General features: G+C 39.0%; 1 protein-coding gene across 3 annotated transcripts in view; it reads right to left on the bottom strand.

Moving 5' to 3' along the window:
- Positions 1–21,917, bottom strand: part of ACSL1 (acyl-CoA synthetase long chain family member 1) — a 41,272-nt gene that overhangs the window by 7,735 nt on the left and 11,620 nt on the right. For all 3 annotated transcript variants that reach the window (XM_075027707.1, XM_075027698.1, XM_075027716.1), the window contains exons 3-14: positions 17,065–17,179; positions 16,608–16,672; positions 15,196–15,297; positions 11,280–11,379; positions 10,937–11,115; positions 8,206–8,238; positions 7,977–8,028; positions 7,094–7,167; positions 5,797–5,874; positions 3,290–3,424; positions 1,535–1,669; positions 677–772 (exon numbers count right to left, since the gene is read on the bottom strand). In XM_075027707.1, coding sequence (XP_074883808.1) covers positions 677–772; positions 1,535–1,669; positions 3,290–3,424; positions 5,797–5,874; positions 7,094–7,167; positions 7,977–8,028; positions 8,206–8,238; positions 10,937–11,115; positions 11,280–11,379; positions 15,196–15,297; positions 16,608–16,672; positions 17,065–17,179 — 1,164 coding nt within the window. The remainder of the gene's footprint in view (positions 1–676; positions 773–1,534; positions 1,670–3,289; positions 3,425–5,796; positions 5,875–7,093; positions 7,168–7,976; positions 8,029–8,205; positions 8,239–10,936; positions 11,116–11,279; positions 11,380–15,195; positions 15,298–16,607; positions 16,673–17,064; positions 17,180–21,917) is intronic.

The following is a 21,917-nucleotide window of genomic DNA, read 5'->3' as shown; positions in this document are numbered from 1 at the left end:
CAAGACAGCCAGGAACAGAAGCCCTATACCCCATCACTGCTCTGATTATATATGAGACAGGCTTCCCTTTTCTGTGCAGAATGAAGTTCTTCAGTAATCTGCTGGTGTAGCAACGCAAGAAGTCACAGAAGCATCACATTTTAGAATGTTTGTTTTCTATCCTTGAAATTTATTTCAACATATTTGTTCCATCCGGTGCCATTGTTACTCAAATTTTACCTCAGAAAGCATATACTTTGAAGAGGCTCTGAAGATAAATGCAATGTGTGCAATCTGATTCTCCCCAGTCTCATCTTCAAAGCAACAACACTACAATATCATCACATTAATAAGACTCTCTACGGTAGTTATGAATACTTCCGTAAGCAAGGCTAGCCCCAGAAACTTAATCCAAGAACATTAATTATTGCTTACAGCACACACACACACACCCCCCAAATCTTTCCCTTAAGACAGTTCAGCTGGTTACTTCAGTTCTAATAAAGACTTTGGGATGAATGCAGAAATTTCAGGGGACTGAAAGTTAAACTCTGGAAAGGAGTACACACTTGTGTTGTCTCCAAGAAGAATGCCAGAAAGAGTTACCCATATAGTGAGACTACTAGAAATGCTCTAACATCAAAGCTGGAACCGGGTATTAAAATCTTTGTTTTAGTATGAAGGCCAGAAAACTCACCTGACAGCCAAGAGCTGTTCTCAGGAAGGTCAGTACACTTGCAGATACAGGTGCTGCTCCTGTAACCATCAGCCTCACTTTTCCTCCCAAACTTGCCTACAACAGACACAAGATACTGTGGACACCAAAAGCATTTTAGAGATATTTCCAGAGTCTTTTTCCATCCCACCCTCAGCCACTATTCACCTACAGTGCCACCCACAAATGTTAGAGATTAAAGTTTAGTCTCCTATTGCAAGCTTTCTTGCAGTCTTTTTAATCTCATTAATGGCTGGAAGAAACAGTATCTCAAACATACAGTATCTGCAAAGACTACGCTGTGGTGTCTCTGCAATGCAGGCTCTGCCAAAAGTTTGAAGAGCTTAAGTCATGGCCTTACAGCAATGGCTTTATTTTTAACTGCCTTGTATCAGCTTCTCACACATCCTGAATGCTATTAAAAGCACCCACAGGGGCATGTTGTACAACCAAGGTAAAGGCCATAGCAAGTGAGTGCCAGATATAATAGCGATATAATAGCAGGCATAACTTACTAGTGACTAACAGTGAGGAGACAGTAGGGGCTACAGGTGGCACTGTGTCACATTTAGCATTCCTCCTTCAGAAGGACAGTGTTTGCTTCCAAAGCAGTAATAGAGAAGCACCAGACTGTTTTAGAGTAACTTCCCTAATACAGTTAGCTGATACTATTAGAACAAAGGGAACTAAAAAAATGAAGTTGGAAATAAAAAGACAGTTTTGATTTTTATTCTGAGTAGCCAGATAGTCTTTAATCAGTGACAAAAGCCATACCAGATTATAGCCCTTCATATGAAATACAGCAATTGCAAACTTAGACTCAGAGGCTTTCAAGCATACCTGTATTTTGCGGAAGATGACTTTATCCCAGAAACTGTTATTTCTAACTATACCACTTCTGAGTTCTGCTTCTTTCCTCTTGGAAGCGAAATCCAGCATCCACCTCTTTAATGAAGTATCTGCCTGTCCAAAAATCTATTAAGAAAGATGATCTATGGTTAGAAGCCTCACAGACTACCATTCCCTTTTTCTTACAGAAGCATGCATAGAGACTCTTAACAGTTAAAACCAAGTAAACTAAACAACCTTTATTGGTAGGCATCTTAAATCTAGTAAGAAATACTTGTGGATTTTGATTTTGGCCTCTACCTCAGTTCAAGAGATGTCCACCAAAACTAGCACTTAATTCTTCCTTCCCAAACTGTGTGACGCTGTTTCAATGTATAGTTTCTTCATTAAAATGAATGAATGAAAATGGATATAAAATGGGTGTTTTACTTTTCTATTCCAGTATAATAATCAAAATTCAAATTGAGTATAATCCTCAGTATATTCTGAAAAGCACACCATCATAATATGTAAAGTTACACAGGGTTTTCTGAGGAGATGCAGGTCCCCTCAGAAATACCAAATGGAGATCTGTCTTGCATATATAAGCTTGCTTTTTAGATCACTTTTCAAGGGCTTCTTCTAGTTGTTCTCAGGAAGCCACAGAGCAGATCACAGATTAGTATATTCATTTGGAAAAAGAAAGACCCAGCAGCTCTTCAGCATTATGGCCGCCCCACCAATTTCCCACTTAGCTTCACATGCTAGGTTACTGCAAGGCTGGGTGAGGTTGAAACAGTGCCATAGAAGTGTGAAAGCCTCAGGGCACCACAGTTAACAAGCAAGAGGACATCAGGAAAGTGTAAGAGTCCCAAGCTTTGGCTCTGCTTATCAAATTCCAGTACAGAATGCGTGAGCAGAACGAGAAGCTACGCTTTAAGCACTACAGGCTGGTCTCAGGATTTCCTCCCCTCCAAATGGATCAGAGTTGCACTATTTGTTCCTGGAGCCAAACACAACCTTGTATTACTTCATCTGGTCTCGTGGTTAGAGCACTGTCTGGCTAAGACAGCGTAGACAGCTCTGCCATTTCTTTAGCAGTCACAGGACTTGTTATATCCTTCAACTCCTCTGGCTGTATCCTAACAAGAGTCAGTCATCCATATGCAAAAGCATGATTTAAAATCTGAAGTCCCAGAAAAAGAATCTACTTCTGAATTCCCACCTCGATGACCCTGAGCAGGCAAGCAGGAAGCACAGGAGGGACTGGGGCTGCTGACACACCCTCTCCCCAGCACTCCTGACTGGCTGGTTTATAGTTCTCCCTGCTAGAACACGCTGTCTACTGTGTAGGAAACTTGTATGCATCCATGCAAGCATAGGCAAACACCTGACCTTGGTTTGCAAATTCCACTCCATGAGTCAGATGCTAAAAGTGTAGCATGCAGATCCTAAGCCTCATGTTCATATTGTAGGCTGGCCTTAAATAACTTGCTCAGAGCAAAACAGTAAGTCATTAATCAAGCTAGAGAGAACCAAGTCCCCTAGTCAGACTTTTCAACACTAGTGTTTGCTGCCTGAAAGTGTTTTAATACAACCAGTCCTAATCCCTGCACTTTCAGCTCTCTTTTAGAAAGAGATACACAAATTTGTTAGCACATCAATTTAACATCCCAGAGCACAACAGTTACTCCTACCCTGGCAGCACAAACTTCATGAAGTTTCTTAAAAGCCTGCACAGGTCTAGACTCATGCCTGTAGACTTACCTTGTCAAACATTCTGTTCAACAGTCTTGGTACTACAGGAAATACAGTTGGCTGCAGTGTTTTTAGGTCATCCATAAGTAGTCTGATATCCCCTTGAAAGAATCCTATCCGAGCTCCATGGCACAGAACCACACACTGTCAGAAAAAAGTAAACACTGAAAACACAAGACGTATAACGTGTTCTAGCTGTTTATGTACAATCCTATGCAGAGTGGATTGAACAGGATCCACCTTAAATCCTCTCAGCTTCTAGACTAGTTCTGCAGCCTTCTCAGACTATAGAATGGGACTAGAAAGACCAAGTAGCAAGACATGCCTGGTGTACACAGGCCAAGGACTTTGATAGAGTAAGGTATAGCACAAAAGCCCCTATCCAAAAAGGGCAGTTGGCCAAATAAGGCAGTGCTAGTGACTCAGAGGTAGCAAAAGATTGAAAAGGAGAACTTAATTATTTTAAATATTTAACAAGTTTATTTAAAAGTACTAGACCTTTGTTCCCTGCTGTATACCAAGAAATTTTGCATTTAAAGTCAGCACATGCTATTCACTGGTCCAGCAGGGATTTCAGCCTCATGCTACTTGATTTCTGTTCTCTTGCACTCTGGTTTTCCTTCCTGTTTCACAGGACTGATGTGAGCAGAGGATTTGTTGTTAGGTGATCAAGATACTCTTTAGAAGATTCTAGCAGAGCCACTGCTTATTTATGCATCACTTCAGACCTACACCAAGGAAAGCAAACTTAATCCTGTTGTGTTCTATATTCTTTGTTAAGAGCCTAGAAGCTCCATCCCCCACACCTATACACCCCCCTTTTCTCCTATTTTGTTTGGGTTTCATCTATTCTTTTTAACAACTTCTCTACTCTTCTTCTGTTTATCTACACCTACTTGTTTTTATTTCTTCTTCCATAACACCTCTTCCTTCATTCCCTGCCATCCATTCTTACCTGTTCTGCACAAGACATGCTAAAGCATCACTTTTGCCCTTCACCTGTGCTTTGTCACCACCTGCTAAAAAGAAGCCAATGCATCAGTCCAGATGGACTGAGCAGCAACTACCTTTGCTAGGTAGAAACTCATTTGTCCTGTCATGTTCACTGTCCCTCTAACTTCCTTAGGAAGCCAAAAATCAGCAAACATCAACCTTACAACAGGGGTAGGACTCTAAAGATTGCTTCTCACAGAGCCTGTGTTCATACCTACCCCAAACAGTGACAAATCTTTTCTCCCTTCTACCAAGCATTCTTGCTTTAACTCCTTATGTAAATATACTAGTAATCACCTACTTTGTAAAGGCATCAAACAGCAGAGGAATACTGAAATCCAAACACTTCTCGTTTTATCCTTTAGAAGACAAGTTCCCATCCTGTTTCTACTGCATGACCAAGAACAGAGCTGTCACCTACTGAGCTTGTACCTTCTGGTGCAAGACAGGCATCAGTAAAACAGACACTGAAGTATAACTGGTATCCAGGTTACCAGGGGAAAAATAGTGCTGAAAGCCTAAGGGCACCTGTACACCTCAGTTATGCTCTATTCCCAATCTTCATAACATACATATATACACACACATATGCATATTTACATTTTTATATGTGTGTGTATATAAACACTTTCGGTAGAAAGCTCAGGATTCCTAACTGAAATGACCAGACCATTTCTGGCTCCATGTGCCTTTTCACACTTGCACAGCGGCTTTTTATTTCCCTACATAAATTGGGACATGACTACCTTCAACATACATATTTGCAATCTCACCCAAGGGAGAGGTGTTAATTCAATTTCAATAAGCTTGGTAATTAAATACCTGTGCCTCTACTGTATAAAAGAAGTTTGAGGAAATTGCATCCTTTCAGTAATGCATACCACCTAACTATGGGCTCAGAGGTCCTTAAGACTGCCAGTATGAAGACAATCTGAGCCCCCTCATACTCAAAAATGAAGCCCCAGGTTTTGCTATATGGTAAAACAAGCTATCCAAGAGAACTTCAGAGTTTGTCATTAAATGGCATTAAAAGCCATTTTCATTTTCTGGAAGAGAACGCCACTGAAACAAAATCCCTTCCTTTTTACTGAAGTTTCTTGGAAGCAATGGTAAGTTTAACCAACTTAAAATTAGTTTGTGTAAGCAAGCAGGATGCCACGTTATAAAATACATTTTTAAAGTTTACAGACTAAATGGCATGAATTTTAATAGTGCACTGATTATATTAGAGGGAATTTCTAGGCAGTGAACGTGTGCTAAGGGATTGTCTCATGTTCTAGTAAACCAGTTTCTTATTAACCCTAGCTCTAAGGTTAATGTTTATATTTTGGCCTGAAAACCAATTGTTTAGTACTCACTGGATATTGTTTATGGGATATCATTTTCCTGCACCTTACCTCAAGCTTTCGTACACATGTGCAAGAGTCAAAAAGGAATAGCGTGTATCACTGGGATTCAAGAGACATGCATTCTGTAAGAAAAGCAAGCTTCTCAATAGTTCAGTACAACAAACAGATGCTTACCTCAACGACTCTCTCAAACATATGAGCCAAGGGCAGGAATGATATCAGAACATCATCAGAAGAAGGCATAAATGTTTTCTGAAAGTGTTAGTAAAATTAAATTTAATTCTCATTGATTCTCTATTTTGCCTAAATTAAACACAGTAATGAAATCTAGCATCTAAACTCTAAAGCATGGCCCTCGCTTCAGTTTTGTTTGTAATGAAGCTGCATTGTCTGTCTCTCATTAAAAAGATTACAGCAATGACTTCTAGCATGAGTAAAATCACATTGCAGAAATGGTAATCTTTTAGAGTTGAGTACATTGACCAGATTATTACAACTCATCATTCATATGATTACGAATAGAAACAAATTCTGATAGAAACAACAGAAAGTTCCATAATACACATTGGGAGAAGGGGGAACAAAAAACGTTAAAGTAGTATGTCTTAGAGGTTTAAAAAAATACACACTTTCATCTTAGATGAGAAAGTTTGCTTATCCAATTTACCATAAGGTTGATATCAACAGTACCTTACATGATCTAATTGTGAGACCAGCTGCCTAATTTGAAAACAATTCTATATGCAGAGTACTTGGCAAAATAAGTACAGTTGTATTCTTAAGTACATCTGTATGTGTTAGAACTTAGAACAGCCTTCTTAGCTAGCCTGCAGATGAACTTTACCAGCAATCTACTGTAAACTAAAAGTTCATACTGTATCAAGTAAAGATACAGAGTCATGCTGCTTGCCAATTTATGCAAGGGCTTTAAGTATTTTGGGGGGTTAAAATATATTATAGCTTCTCCCATCCTTAGTGGAAAAGGTTAGCCTCCACACAAACCCTCTGATACAAAGCTTGCACTAATGACAAACATTATAAGCCCATGGCAGAATGTAATGTAGATCCACATCGAGACCTTTATAACATTTTGCTTGGATCAGACCAAGCTGTAAACCTGCCAGGTTCTTGACCCTGACAGAGGCAAGCTGTAGGTGGGAGTCTGCACATCTGCAGTCACTCTGGCATAGCTCAGTTAAGCTGCAGGTCATGCCTCAGGGGTTCCCACTGGCAGGGCAACCTTTTGCAGGACCCACTTTGGAGCCCTCTGTCCCGTAGCACATCCCTGGGGAGGGCTAAGAAACCAGTAGACATTGACTTCTGACCTAGCATGGGCAGAGTGCTGTCAAGTTACATTTTCACCTGGATCTTGCTAAAAGTTAAGCCTAAAGTTAATGAGATTTCAATGTTGGTTTTACTCCTGAGATTCTTCCCTTCATGCAAATCCACAATGTTAACCTTTGCAATTTACCTCTGTTGTTTTCACAAAAGCTGAAGCATTGCTGACTATGTTTTGATGAGTGATCATAGCTCCCTTGGGGTTTCCTAAGGAAGAAGCACATCAGGATGCAACAGTGAAATTTTTAAATCCTTTAGGTTACCAAGCAGTGGTAAGACTAATCTAATAGCATTTCAATCAATCAGTCCCTTTGATATTAATACCTTTCTCTGTATATTGATTAAACAAAAGGCAGAGAACTTGCCAACACACTTTCAAGAACAGCTGGTAACAGTTAAGTAGTAAGTTTGTGCTTAAGTCCTCAAATTTCATAAGGAGAGCAAATCTTTAAGAAATTGTCATGTTTCTTGGATAAACTTCTCATTCAAAATTCAACACTTCTGTGAAGATGCAGCTATCAAACCCAGACTAATTTCTGTTCTCTCATCTGCTTTTAAAAATGTAGCTTGTTGTTATACTCTTCCTTTTTGCTCCCTGCCAGTGCTGGCTACTAACTCACAAATGTCAAGTGTGTGACATCTAGACAGTCCTGTTTTGGTCTTACAGCAGGTTTGCTTAGAGCTAAGGAATAAATTTTGCTAATACAGTACAAAAAAAAGACTATGGAAGAATTGAAAATCTCAAGTCTGATGCAGAGCCCTTATTATGATGGAAATACCAGTTCAGTACTTATTTCCAAGCCAAAAAGTGTTAACACCTCCACCCCCCAACACTGCAACTCTGTATTGATCAATGGGAAAAATCAAAGGGAGCCTTACCATAAAACTTCCCCAGCTACTACTTGCCAAAAAGATGCAGCAGCAGGGGAGAGTCTTGAAAAAAAACAGTAGGAAGGCTTCTGAATTAATTTTGCACATACAGGATAATAAATTCTGCATAATGTAATGAGGTGTACCTGTTGTTCCACTGGTGAAACAGATGACTGCTAGATCTTCTGGCTTTGGAGGCTATGAGAGTTAAGAAAGTATTAGTATGGTTAAGATAGCAAGGAAAAATATTTTCTTGGACAAAACACTGAAATACTAGTGTTATTTTTGAGCTATGGGAGATAGGGAGATTTGCTAGTTTGATCTACAGAATGCTACCCAGCTTCAGATTGTCACTTGAACTAATTTCATACTTACCATAGGTTTTTGCCTGTGTGCTCTTCCCAGCTCCTACAGAAAGAAGAGAAAAGGGAGAGAGAGTTTAGACATGTGCATGTAATTTTTTTTGCTTTAAATTTACCAAACACGATAATATTCCATTATTTAGAGTGCCTGTTAAGGCATTTTAACTTATAAAGAGTAACAAAGGCTTTAAAGGATGTACTGAAGATATATAGTATATATACCATGTTCCACAAATACAAAAGTGATAACTGATCTAGAACTCAGGGGTTTTTTTCCAGCCAGTAAACCAGAAGTCACTCACTAGAGAAGCTCAAGGTTAAGCGGTGTTATGACAAGCCGCAGCAGGCAATCAGTCCTATACCTCACGCAGAAGACATGTGCCACTGACAGCCATTGAACAGATGAAGCAAGATTCATCTCAGTAAGCACCTTGCACCAACATCTCTGCTTGTGAGAAGGGTTGTGAGAAGCAAGACTGAGTTTCCCCATGAAGGGTCATTGGTGGTTTGTACTGTTTTTATACTGCAGAGTCAAGAGCACAAGATTCTCTCCTCCAGAACCTCTTCTTCCCTCTCCCTCCTTAGCATTATTCAGGCCTAACCATTAATGATGTCATAGTTCTTTAGGCAGAAGGAAATGGATCCCAAGAAGATCCTTTTATCAGGGATGTAAGGATTAAGAGGAAAGATTTGAAAGCTGATAATTCAGTATCTACAAGCGTTACAGTTTCAAATCAAAACTTATTACTGTCATGCCTATTTAAGAGTAAAAACAATACTCACTTAAGGACTTATGCAAATTAAAATGGACCTTTTGTTAAGTATAGCTTTGGAAGCACCCTTTGGAGGGCAGACACATCAACTTCACCATTGGCTTTACATTCCAAATACACAATAGCACTATGCATTCCTTCACTAGCCCTAGACTTCCTTTAGTATGATGTACCCCTTAGATTACCCAAAGAGGTTTAAGAAAAAAAGGAATGTCTGGAAACAGTTAACATTCCCATACCTGTCAGCTTGCCCTTTTGAAACAGTGCCATTATGCAAAAATTTGCCACTATGACAATGCAACTGTGCTCAAAACAGCATCTGCATTTCAAATACCACCAGAAACTCAATACTTCCCTACAGCCTACTTTGAGTAAGATCTAGTATTTACTGAATATACAGCTAAGATCTCCACACACTTTTGATCTCCTAGAACAGAACTCCAACATCTCTTCCTATTGAAGGGTCGTTTATTCGAAGCTACTCAGCTCTAAGTAACCACAGCATACATACAGATATTAGGCATCAGAAACCAAGCTTATGGCATCTGGGAGATACACAGAGGAACTGGTTACATAACCAATAAAGCATAGCTGAGCAATAAACTCAAGCCAGAAATCCAGAAAACAAGTACTTAAAGCTAGAAATAGTCATTCTATTCTAATCTAAGCTCCTAAACAGTTCATAGTTGCCTTTTAGGAGACACTAAAAGCCTCTACCCCTTAAAAAAAGTGACAAAACTTATTCCTGCTCACTGAAACACTATTAGAAATATTTAAGTTTTCCTAACTTCTGAGATTTAGACAAGAGGCTCCTGGAGCACCTATTACTGCATTAATCCAAACATCAAGTGTTATTTTTACCTAAGAGCTACGAAGTACTACTGGAAGTCACTACTTAAGCATCTAAACTTCTAACATAAAGATAACATTCACCCCCTGGTTTTGTTTTTCTGTAGCTAGAAGATCCAGTGGAAAGCATCTTCCTCTGCCAAAAGCTGGAATTCAACTCAGGAAAAGATGCTGATTTTTGTGTACCAACTTGCAGTTGGGCCAATCTTTTTCCAAGTTTAACCCAACCCTTTTGCCAGTAAGCTATACAAGTCACTTACTCTGCATAATGTTTTTAGCCCCATTTCAACCTCGCAGTCTTGCTGAGGCTAGTAAGCTATGATACAGTTAATCGTCTTTTAAAAGACATCCTGGCATTTTTGTATCTTTACCAGAAGGTGGCCCTGTTAACAAGAGTTAAGACTGCTGTGAAAATAAGTTCAGTGAAATGAAGTATTACACACCAGTTACTGACACCTACACAAGACAAGCACACTTATCTGGAGATACTCATGTCCTAGTGAGCCAAGCTTTCACCAGAACTCCAGCTGGAACCAGGCTAAACCCGGTTTCATAAAGCACAACCAAGACTTGACAACATTAGGTGGCTAAGCAAAATGGCTTCTACTTCCAAAATTTGGAAGTCTCATTCCCCTACATTACCATAAGGTTACCCTGGAACAGTTTACTGCCATTTTCCCCCTCCCCCAGAAAACATTTTGTAGATCTAATGTACAGGGGAAGATGCCGTTATTCACAAGACCAAAACCTACACAGGCTCTTTTTGAAATAAGTACTTCTGAAGTATTAGTCACAGAACATAATTACCATGTTACTGCTTCACATGGGCAAGCCTTAACACTCAGATGTGATGTTCAGTCTGGTCTGTTAACAAGCTTTCATTCTGTCATCTTGGCATATACACTTTCACATTTTGAGCATTGTGAAATAGTATTAGCAAGTTGTTTTCCTTTTTTTAAAAAAATATTTTTTTGTGTAAACGTCAATCCAAGAGATAGTTAACTATTTCAAAACTAATCCACCACTTTTTGTTCACAGTCCTAAAATCTGTTCAACAGACACTGTCTTCTTCCTCCACAAGTAAATGGGATGAAAGTAGTAAAGTAGGTTAAGTGTGCTTACCTCTATTTCTTTCATGCTGAAGACTTCCACTCCACACTTTTTGCCACGTTCCACAAGATCCATGCCAAAAGACTCCATGATAACAATGGTGTTGAGTATTGGAGTTTCCCCCTTTTCCACACTGGTTAGCAGAAGTTTGGCCTTGTCAGGTTTGTCACAGAAAACCAATGACAAGTCAGCTGATGAAAGAGAACAACATTAATCAGTATGACAAGTTGAGTTTAGACTAGATCCATACATACTTCAGAATGTGGTAATGCAAGACTCCTCTGAAGGCAGCTACAGTTCTGCCCTCAGTCAGCTCTGCCATCATACAGTTCCTTAACTACTGAAAGTGTCCTACCTTTGTTCACAATGTAAGTAATTGCTTCAGTTCCCAGTGTATCATAGAGTGGCACCACCACCATGGAGAATGCATAGCATCCCTGTTCAATGATAACCCACTGCACAAAAAAAAGAGATGCAAGTCACTATGTGTTTGCTTATCATAACAGACCTCCAAGAAAGACTCATATTTGGATTCTAACAAGGAAGCTAATAGGAGAGAGGTCACTTGCACAAAAATATTTCTAAAAAATGTAAGTGGCAGTTTGTATCATTTGTTTACTTTGAAGACCTACTAAATTTTTATCTGTGGAAGGAGGAAAGAAAAAACAAACAATAAGAAGCTATGGGAAAGAATCCAATCCAATAATATTCAACTCTGCCCCCAGGAGTAATTAAGTACTTTTGAAAAAGAGTTAACATTAACCATCTCCTTAGTTTACTTATTAACAGAAAGAGACTTTCAGTAAGAGTACAATTTTTTTTCTTGTTTTTAGGTTATTGAGGTAGCCAAAGCTTTCAATATTCTGTATTACCACAGCATATGAATCAGTGAAGGACTTGCTCATGTCTTAACATACGTTAGATTTATATACGCACAGTACTCTTACCTCTACATTATCTGCATCTCATTTGATAGCCAGACATGCAACACATGCAGTTAAACTAGAAGTCCTTTGGAAAGCCAGCCCCAGAAAGTTTCACAGCATTTCTCAAAACTAACCATTCTTCTTTAAAGGAATCTAATCTGAAGACTTCTATTAAAAAAATGCAGTTACATCCCTGCAAGTTGCAATAAGAATTTGCCTGCTAACAAGTGCAGTACTCAAACATAATGGATATTGTAGCCTTCTTGTGTGTGATGCAAGCTGACAATGCTTTACAGCAAGCCTGATTTTATCCAAAGTACCATCAAGGCAAGACAGTCATGCAATTCTTTTTCTGGATAGTAGCTACTGGGTACAGTTTGTAAACAACTAGCTACACCAAAATACAGGGTAGCATGCGACTCCTGAAATGGAAGCCTCCAGACACATGAAGAGGCCAGTAGAACTGGAACATTTCAGGTTTTCCCATCAAAGAGTGACAAAAATTCTCAGGTACAGTACCTTTAGTCAGTTGCAGTTACAGGAACAAAACAACATGCATCTTTAAAAGTGATCAGAACTTAGAATTCAACAAGATTGCATTAACAGGGGTGCTTGTTTCCCTTCCCCACCTCCAAACTGTCACACTTCCCAGTGTTTTTGCAGGACACTAGGCAGTTACCTCACCCCCATACGATGACAAGTTTAATCATCATTCAGCTGGTTATTCCATATAATATCTAACATAGAGGCTATGTTAACAAAGTTGCTAAATCTCAGTTTTATGAACTGTTTATTAGGGGCAAGTTTCCTAAAGTTCTCTCCTGATTCAGACAGCCCTAAACACAGGGAATTTTTCTGAAAGCATTTAAGCAATAGGTAAGTTGTACACCTCTCAGTCCTAAAAGACTTCTTATAAAACTAGTACAAGGCCAGCTAACAGCTAGCTAGACTTTCATACAGACATTAGACATACTGGTAAGTCTAAGCAGGCACACCTATACCAGCCATGAAAGGGTCCACTGAATAATTCTTCCTAGATAGCATCCACCTGTACATGTAAAAGGGGGCAGCTGTATTGCTGTCAGCAGCCTGAAGTTTAGTAGTTATTTTAATAGGGTGGGGGTCTACTACAGTAGTCTTCAGAAGCTGCATACAGTGACAGAAGCTTCCTGTTGCAGCCTCCAACAACTCTTGCACACCATCATTCTCAATACAACAACCAGCATCTGTATTTTCTAGACTACCAAGCCATTTTAGCTTCTAAAGTTAAGAGTATTTAAATACAAATATCAAAACTCAACACTTGAGTTCTCTCTCAAAGCCCAAGCAAGCAACTAGTACTCAATACAGACAACAGTCTACAAGTTTCAATTTGTTTTGTGACATGGCTCTGAACTTCTATTAAGGGACACTATATTTCACAATCCAAAACACAACTTCCTTGCTTGCAGAAGAGATCATCTGTTTTCCAGTTATTCAAAGAGAAAGTAATATTTTTATTCATAAATCCAAGTTTGTTTTCTTAGTGAATATTTAAGCATATAACATGCTAGGATTTTCCCCATTAGGGGATTTCCCCAGCAGTTGTTCCCTGAACTGAGAAATGTGAATCATTTCACACAAAAAAATTCACATAGTCTCCTGTCTGGATTAGTGATTATGTCGGGGATGTCACAACACCCCTCCAGTAGTTTTCAGCAGGGAAAATCCCAGATTTAAAATTGCTGGTTTAAACAAGACTTGACAGCTCATTCCTGACCCAACTCAAAGCCTACTGGAGCAATGCACTCAAGCACATTTTGTCTCTGTGATCCAAGAGTAGACCACACTACCGTGCTCTCCTTCAGAAAACCCACTGAGCCAGCAGTCAAAGACTTTGCACCCAATGGTCTATAGAGAAACAACTGGCACAACACTAACATCTGGCTCCCTTTTCTACTTCCAGTTCACAGTGTTACAAGCACAGGAGACTGAACTGAAGAGTCTGTAATACCATGTCATTTAACAGCTTCCTAGTTGGTGATATCCCAGCCTTTTTTAATATGGAAATAAAACTGCAGCTGTCAGAACCAGAATTCCAGCAGGAAAATCCAAGCAGCAAACTACTCCAAATTTAAGAGTCTGGAAAAAAAAAGTTTTTCTTCATCTGTACAAGGCTGGAGTTAGGGGGTTTTTTTGGGGTGTAGGTTGGGAGAGGAGGAAGGGGGTGAAGGTCACTTATCACACAGCTTGCATTTTAATGACAGCAGGGAAGGCTCAGTGACAAACTGAAATCAGAAGAGATCCAACAGCAAGCTGTTGTCCAGCACAACTGAGGCACTGATACAGCTTCTAACCCTGTCAACACTGTTGATGGCTCTAGATAATGGCATCCAGCCGGGAGTGTTTAATCAAGATGGACAGCAAATTTTTGACAAAACTCAAGAACCAGCCTCCTGTCTTAATACAGATTTGGATTAAACTAGCTTAATCCAGCAAGTACCAGCTCAAGCTACTAAGCACAAACATAGGTTAGGGAAGTTCAGTCCTATTAAATAGATTTAATAAACAAGTCTAGAGAATAAATGTTTACTGAATATTTCATAATATCTTTAGAAACAGCAATCTAGAATCATTTCTGGATTAAAATGAATAGACACTAGCTGATCAATCTATATATCCCCATAGTTGTCTCAGGTTCATAACATCACTTTGCTTTGTCAGGTGATCTTTAATTACGTTGCTTTCTTTAGTCTTTCTGCCCCTTTACTGAACTGCAATTAATTTTCAATTTTTCTCTTCATCAGTAGTTCTCCCTCCCAGAATCTTTGTGCCCAAGACCTCTGGCAGAGATAGAACTATCACCTTTAGCCATATTCTATTTGTCCAGATATTTAATCACTAAGTGTTTCTTTGTGTTTTGAAGGGTTTAAACACCTCCTTGTGGCTTCCAACCACTTTCAATTACCTTATACTCCAGTGTCACTTTTCAAGAGAAAGTGAATATAATCACCATTTGCTAAGTACCACATTAGCTTCTCATTAAACAGGCCTCCTCTATAAACTGGAAAGAGGAGAAGAGAATGAGTTAAGTTCTTGATCCCCTGATTCTCTTCCTGCTCTCCAGCCTTCTACATTGAGCTCTGGGAGCAAAAACCACAATATAACGCATTAACAATTGTGTCAGTTATCAGTTTTAGTTCTTAAACATGCCATGTCTACGGCCTGTCAGCCTTTAGCCTTGTCCCAACACCAACTGGACTCTTAGTAGGGAAGCTCAGTACACTGCCAAAACCCAACAGATATAAGAGCATGCCAGTTCAGTAACAGCTAGACCACCAATACACACGCCGTCAATTAAACTACCTCAGGTCTGTTTTGTGAAAAGATTCCTATATACTGAACGTGAGATGGTTTGAAGCCTCGGTGGAGTAACGCAGAGCCCAGACACTCAGCTCTGTCTGAAACCTGGAGGGGCAAAAAAGAGAGATAAGACAAAAAAGAAATTGAGAGCAAGCTCATCAAGGTAAAACAGCATTGAGGGGTGTATATTAAATCTTACAAAAAGAAGGCCAATAACTGGTATGAGATAGACAGAAGTTTTCTAGGCTATTTTGGATGTCCTCTGTGACTTTGACAACCTAAACATTGCAGTGCCATTACACTGCACTGACTGTAGATTAACTACGCTTGCACTCAATATGCAGCAGAAGAGACAACACAGTTGGACTTGAAAGTGTTAAGTGTAAGTTTAAATGTTAAGCTCTCATACATACACACAAAAGGCTGTTTTGTTGTATCTGTATTAAACCCCAGAAGTGACCCTGGAATGATTCAGCATTATATTTCTGCTCAGTCACAAGCACTACATATGCCATCCTTCTGCTTCGTTCAGTGCCTATGGGAATTGCATTTCTCCCTTCAAATAGGGGGAGAATAAGGAGGCAAAACCCAGCTAGTTCTATAAATAAAGTTTGGGAAGGCAATTTTCTAAATTCTTTCCATATAGCATATGACCTGAATCCATGTTAGTCACATGACTCAAACAGCAAAGCTTTATTAAAGAGAGGTTACACTTAACAAGTGCCCAGCAAAATCACCTTGGAAAAAGCAAGGTCTGCTCCATACAAAAGGTGTTTAGTGACCTTAACAGTATGCAATAGGCAAGGTTTATGCGAATTTGAAGACAATAACTGATTAAATCAGGAATGACCTAGGAGTGCACAGCTGTTAAAGATTTGCATAAAGAGATTTTTGGTGATCATGAAGGAACATGCTACTAGTTAGAAGCATACCTGTCAACACCCTATACAACTATCATTCAGCACTATGGAGACAAGTTGTCAAGAGGCACAAGTAACATCTGTAGATAGGACTTTTCCTAGTGTAAAATGAGCCTCTCGGAAGCAAGCGCCTAAAGTTGTAGCAGTCTGAGTCCCTGAATAATACTTCAAAGCTGCAGTTCTTCAGAGGCAGTGTCTAAGTTCTAAACAATTCAGCAATGAGATGCTAAAAGCTGCCAAGATAACCCCCCAAAAATCGAAGTAAAACTGTTAATAAACCAAGCAAGTGCAGAAGATGCTCTTCTCCCCCTTGCACATATTTGAGGCTGTTCCTTTAAGATACTCTAACAGGTACTAGAACCTTTCTGCAAGATTCTGCTACTACTTAAAACATCTATAAATAACTAAGATTTGTTATATCACATTACTGGATGTTGTGTCAATGGTCTCAGCAAGCAAAAGCAGGTCTAGCACTAAGTTAGAGAGAATACTTACCTCTTTATAGGAGATCCACTCATACGGCTGGTTTGGTTTTCTAACACCTAGACATGGACCATTATCTAAAAAAAAAAAGATAAAAGTTACTAAAAATCTAACCCCTAACTCCTCTGTCCTGACATCACACTAACTACACTCTCAGTGTTGAGCCTCTGGATTCTTTGCAGACACCTTCAGAAGGCAACCTTTTTTTTTTTCCTAGAGGGGAGGGAGGGAGGGAAGCTGAGGAAGGACACAGAGGCAAAGTTGGTTTAGGCTAAGGAACACAGCACTGACTTTATTCACGCAACTCTGCTTCAGAAGAGGTCACAGTTAAATTTGCCCTCAAGAAAGCTCATATCCAATACACTTACGTAGCAAGGCAGACATCCCCTAGCCCAAACTGCATTGCAAAAGAGCCCAGACCTTTAGTTCTTCACATTGTACAAAAAATTATCTTTAATTTTAGACTTACTTGATACTTGTACACCCCTTTGGAAGATATCATAAACTGTTCTCACATCATCATAGTAGTAAATCAACGGTTCATCACTGTTAAGAAGAGACGACCTTCGAGCATGCTCACCACCCTAAGAAAACCAATTAGAAGGGTCAGACACTTGTTGGTCATAAATGAACAGGAGTTTCCCGGAATAATCAAAACACCTCATCCATTAAGTTTTGTTACATGCCTTGGCAAATTCTGCTTGAGAACTTCAGTTCTTTTCACTACCAGGTGAGAGATCTGCAAGGTTTCCCAGGACATTGTTTAAAGAGTCAGACTGCTCCCTGCATTACTAAAAACCTGTCAGGCACAATCTTACTCTCAGCTACCTACAATAGCACAGAACAAATGAGAATGACAAAACACCCTTTGACACTCCTTACTTGACACAGGGTTTTTCTAAGAAATGTCTCACTATTATTGCAGTGTACAGTATAATTAATTCCATCAAGCTTTCTAAAATCACTCCAGCCTCAGAACTCTCTCTACATACAATATTAATGCTGAGATCCTAATCTACTTTTCTAAAGAAGATTACAAAACACAATCACACTTCAAATTGTGGTTTCAAAACCAAAATTATTTTAAGGATAGTCAACAACACCTTAAACAAGTGTTCTCATAAGTAAAATACCCTGTACCAGATTTAAATTGAGTCCTTTAATCCAATTTAAAGTTCCATCTTACTAAAAAGGTTTCCTCCTGATCTAGTTAGAGGCAGTCAAGACAATACTACCTTGAGGATTAAAATCATTGTTTTTCAGCTGGTGAGCATTTACATAGGCTACAACTGGAAGTCAATAAAAGAATTTAATAGTTCATAATTTTAACATAGCCTTTTTTAGAGTGACTGATTAAATAATCTCATTTTATATCAATCAAGTTTCACAATTTACAGTTATCCAAGTACTATTGGGCCACATTTATTAGTCCTGCTATGATGACAGACACCTACAAGAGAGTTCTTAGCAGGAAAAGCCTAGCTGGTTAAACAGAGGGTCTTGGGTAAACATTGCATAAGGTTCTCTATCAGTGGTTGTAGTCAACTCCTGGCTCTTTCACAAAGTCAAATCCTGGACTAACTAAATCTGTGCCTGAATTGTGCCATCATCCACAACATCAAAAACCTATTCATATGCAATCATAGGCTCTTCCCAGCCATTGTTTTATTTTTCTGTTTTCAAAGTACCCTGGAAGACCAGAGAGCATCTGTTCATGTGTAAGCTAGACAAACACAGGTTTATCTGCAGAAGACGTCATATTGCCCATGTCCACAGAAAGCAGCTAGCACATTAAAGGCATATCAGAGAGGAAAAAAAATATTTTAACACTAAAACAAGTCTAACTTGTTTTAGCAAAATGCTATGTGTAATGCAGTTCTTGCCACTCCTTTGACAGTAAGCAGAAACATACACTGTGAACATGACCCAGAACAAGTTAATGACGGCCTTACCTCTAAAAATTTGTAACATTAGAAATTCAGGAGCATACTTGCACTCCAACCAACATCTACTCTATAGAAAATAAACAAATCACTAGGACATGTCTCTGCCTGGAAAGAAAAGCAAGATTGCTTGCTTTATTGCACTGGTTTCACAGATCTACGATAACCAAGGTCCGCTTCTAGATTTTCCCAGTTTTACCATCTGTGGAGCTAACCTGAGGAAGATCACACAGTGTATGTAGTTTGTAACCACAGTCATAGGTAATATCAACAAGTGCAATGTATCAGTACTGTGTTTGATGTGCTACAATTCCTGTGTCAGGTGAAATATAATATCCTAAGCTGTCCTTTGGCAACAGTCAAGAACTATTTGTTTTCTCCTTATCTGAGCTACTACTGTCTTATTTACACACCCGATTACTCAGCACCACAAAAGCAGTTTTTGCAGGGCCTGAGGCACTAAACAAATTTGAGGATGAGACTCAGACAGAGAACACATTGCTCAGATACAAGACTGACTGCACTGTCCTTCTGAAAAAACAGAAACTGTATTACAGACTACTATTAAAAAGACCCCATCAGTTCTCATGAGTTTTCAGTAAAAGATAACATAACCAACTTATGGTTCTGCTTACTTTATTCTTCTTCCCAAAGTAAAGCGACATTAACTGAATTTTCAACAGCCCTAGAGTAAGAGTTTTGCTGAAAAACACCCAGCTCCTTGTGTGAAGACCATCAGGAGCTCAATGTTATTCTTCAGAAATGCAGTGAGATACACCTAGATATGCTGAAGATCATTTAGACCTTACCTATGCTCCCAGTTTGAACTCATCTACTAGGCAGTATTATGGTATTGGTTGGTCTACATTTTGCTTGAGAGTAGAAAGAACTACTATTTTAAGGGCCTGTCCAAAGGGTTCTTATCCAGAATATTTATGCAATATCAGGGCAAGTTCTGTTCACAGCACACTCTTCTAAAAATTACAGGTCGTTACAACCACCAAACACCTGAATCTCAGGACTGGAATGTTTGGCTGATTTCACACAAGTTATTTGAATGGGATCTAACAGATCTGTCCAGTACAAAGGTAAGCACTCAAAAGGGTTGTCAGTGTTACCAAAGTGTTCTTAAGGAGCCAGACAATAAAATCTTATTAATGTGAGAACAGCCTCTGGTTACTCATGTAAGGCAGCCCTTGCAGCAGCTCAGGGAGTTGCAGGAAACTGACCCAATACGCAGCCAAGTGCTGGACATCAAGTAAAACCTTGGCACTGGTTCAGAATAGCAGCAGCTGAAAGAAACAGATTTAGTCCACAACAGAGGCATATATTACTCTATCAATGCCTATTTGGGTCACATAAAATAGCTGCTTTTGTTCAAGCCATGGGTTTGCTTCTTGTTGACACAGGCTTCTTAGGATTAGCAGTAATGTCAAAACACACTGTTGTCTCCACCGTGCCTTAGAGGCAAGAGGCCCAACTTCCATTTTCCTGAGAGGGAAAGTTTACTAGCAAGTGGTGCTTAGGTCACCCCAACGTGGATATTCTGAGCAGCAGGAAGAATAAACTAGAGTTTTCAAACCAGCCATGTAATTTTAAGCATGCTAATCCCTAGGTAAGCATAGAACAGCTAAAATTGATTGTTTAATAGGGACATGAGCACATGTCTTTCAAGAATCACTTGATTAGACAAGGCAAGCTAGAGTTCTAGTTATGTATCAGGAGAATGTAAGTAGGTTTAAAAGCTTTCATGAGTTGAATACCTGTCTCCATATTTGAATGTCTTTTCTTAAGGGAAAAAAAAGCCAGAGTCACAAATCTAAACTCTTATTACTAGAAAATACTGACATCCTAGTGTTTGTTTATATCCTATCCTTCTACATGCTTTAGTAGAACTTGAGCCAAATAGAAATATTTGGGTTTTTAAAGCAAGACTTAATATATTTGACAGCCATACACCTGCACTCAAATCAATAGTCAGAGTTGTTCAGCTACCAGTTACCAATGGAAACAGCAATCTACAAGCAAACAGATTCACATGTGCCTACAACTACAGACCTTAGGAGTGCACAAGCTTTGCAAAACACAGGACTAATGCCCTATTTCTACCATTACTATAGCACTGAAATTCTTAGTGTAGTGCATGATCGAGTATAGCATGAGTCTCAGCAATGCAGTCTCACACTAGTCAGACTTTATTTAGAATTATTCTTCATTAATCTTGTCTCCCCTCCTACAGACAAGGGATTCGAGTGGATCCTGAAAGTTTGTCACCTATACCTCTGAGAAGTTCCCCTGAAGAGAGATCAGGTTGGGAGCTTTGAAGACAAGAGGGTTTCTTTCAGTGAAATGTAACTGTAGTATGCATACTTTAAAGATTGTACTCCACATCTTTTAATTGTGGCATCTACTCTAGAAGAGCTGATACTTTCAGTAACTCTTTGTACTGATATTCAGCTAAGCATGCAATCTTTATGCTCACTCAGTGATGGTTAAAATGGGTCACTGGGTGCTGGCCTATCAAATCAAGGCTTTCCAGAGATGGGAAGCGACCTGAACAGCAGTAAATAGGATCTTTTTCCTCCCATATAAAGTTATCAAGATTTATTATCAGAACATGTAGAAACCCTACTCCAGTCAGTGACTTCATGTAACTTTTTTAGAGGCCAAGTCACAACTAAGAATTAAGCAACTTCTTTATAGTTCAAAATTGTTATCATTAATGAACAGGTAGATTAGATATTAAAACAGTAGACAAAAGGAATTGCCTTCTGCCACGTCTTTTTTGGAGCACAGTGCTTATTCCTTTTAATATTGTATTGTTTAGCCAGAAAAAAATATATGTTAAGACATAATTTCAGAGCAGTATTTGGCATTTTTCTTCTGTGAAAGTGACAATCCATCTTAACACATGTATAAGAGAATGGAGTAAGTGAAGTGAAATTCTAAGCAAAATGTAGTGAAAAACTGAATCCCAAGCACTGTATTATACTCTTGTTACTGTTATAAAAGTACCAGTTCTAACAGACACTCGAAACTTCCTTCAAAACATACATCCTCATTTGATTACAGTTTGATACAGTTTACAACATTACATTAAGAGTTGTATCTGAACTGTCAATAAACAAAACTGGACAGATCTTGCTTATTTCAACATGTTCTCAAAGTTTGAGCTCTTATGACCAAGACATGCTAACACTCAGCTGTTTTTCATTTAAGTTTTACTACTGTTCAGTCTTCCTATTAAAATTTGTTTCCAGAAGAGGCCATGAAAAATAATGCTGTTATGCCTATCTTGCCCTGATTAGAGAGCTGATGTTAATTAGTACAATAGGGATGAATGATGCATTAAGTAGTTTAGTGAAGTCTCATACTACCA

Source organism: Buteo buteo, chromosome 1 (genome assembly GCF_964188355.1).
Source record: "Buteo buteo chromosome 1, bButBut1.hap1.1, whole genome shotgun sequence".
Classification (NCBI taxonomy): Eukaryota; Metazoa; Chordata; class Aves; order Accipitriformes; family Accipitridae; genus Buteo; species Buteo buteo.
The sequence above is the reverse complement of the archived record's forward strand: the minus strand, read 5'-3'. Positions and strand labels throughout refer to the sequence as shown.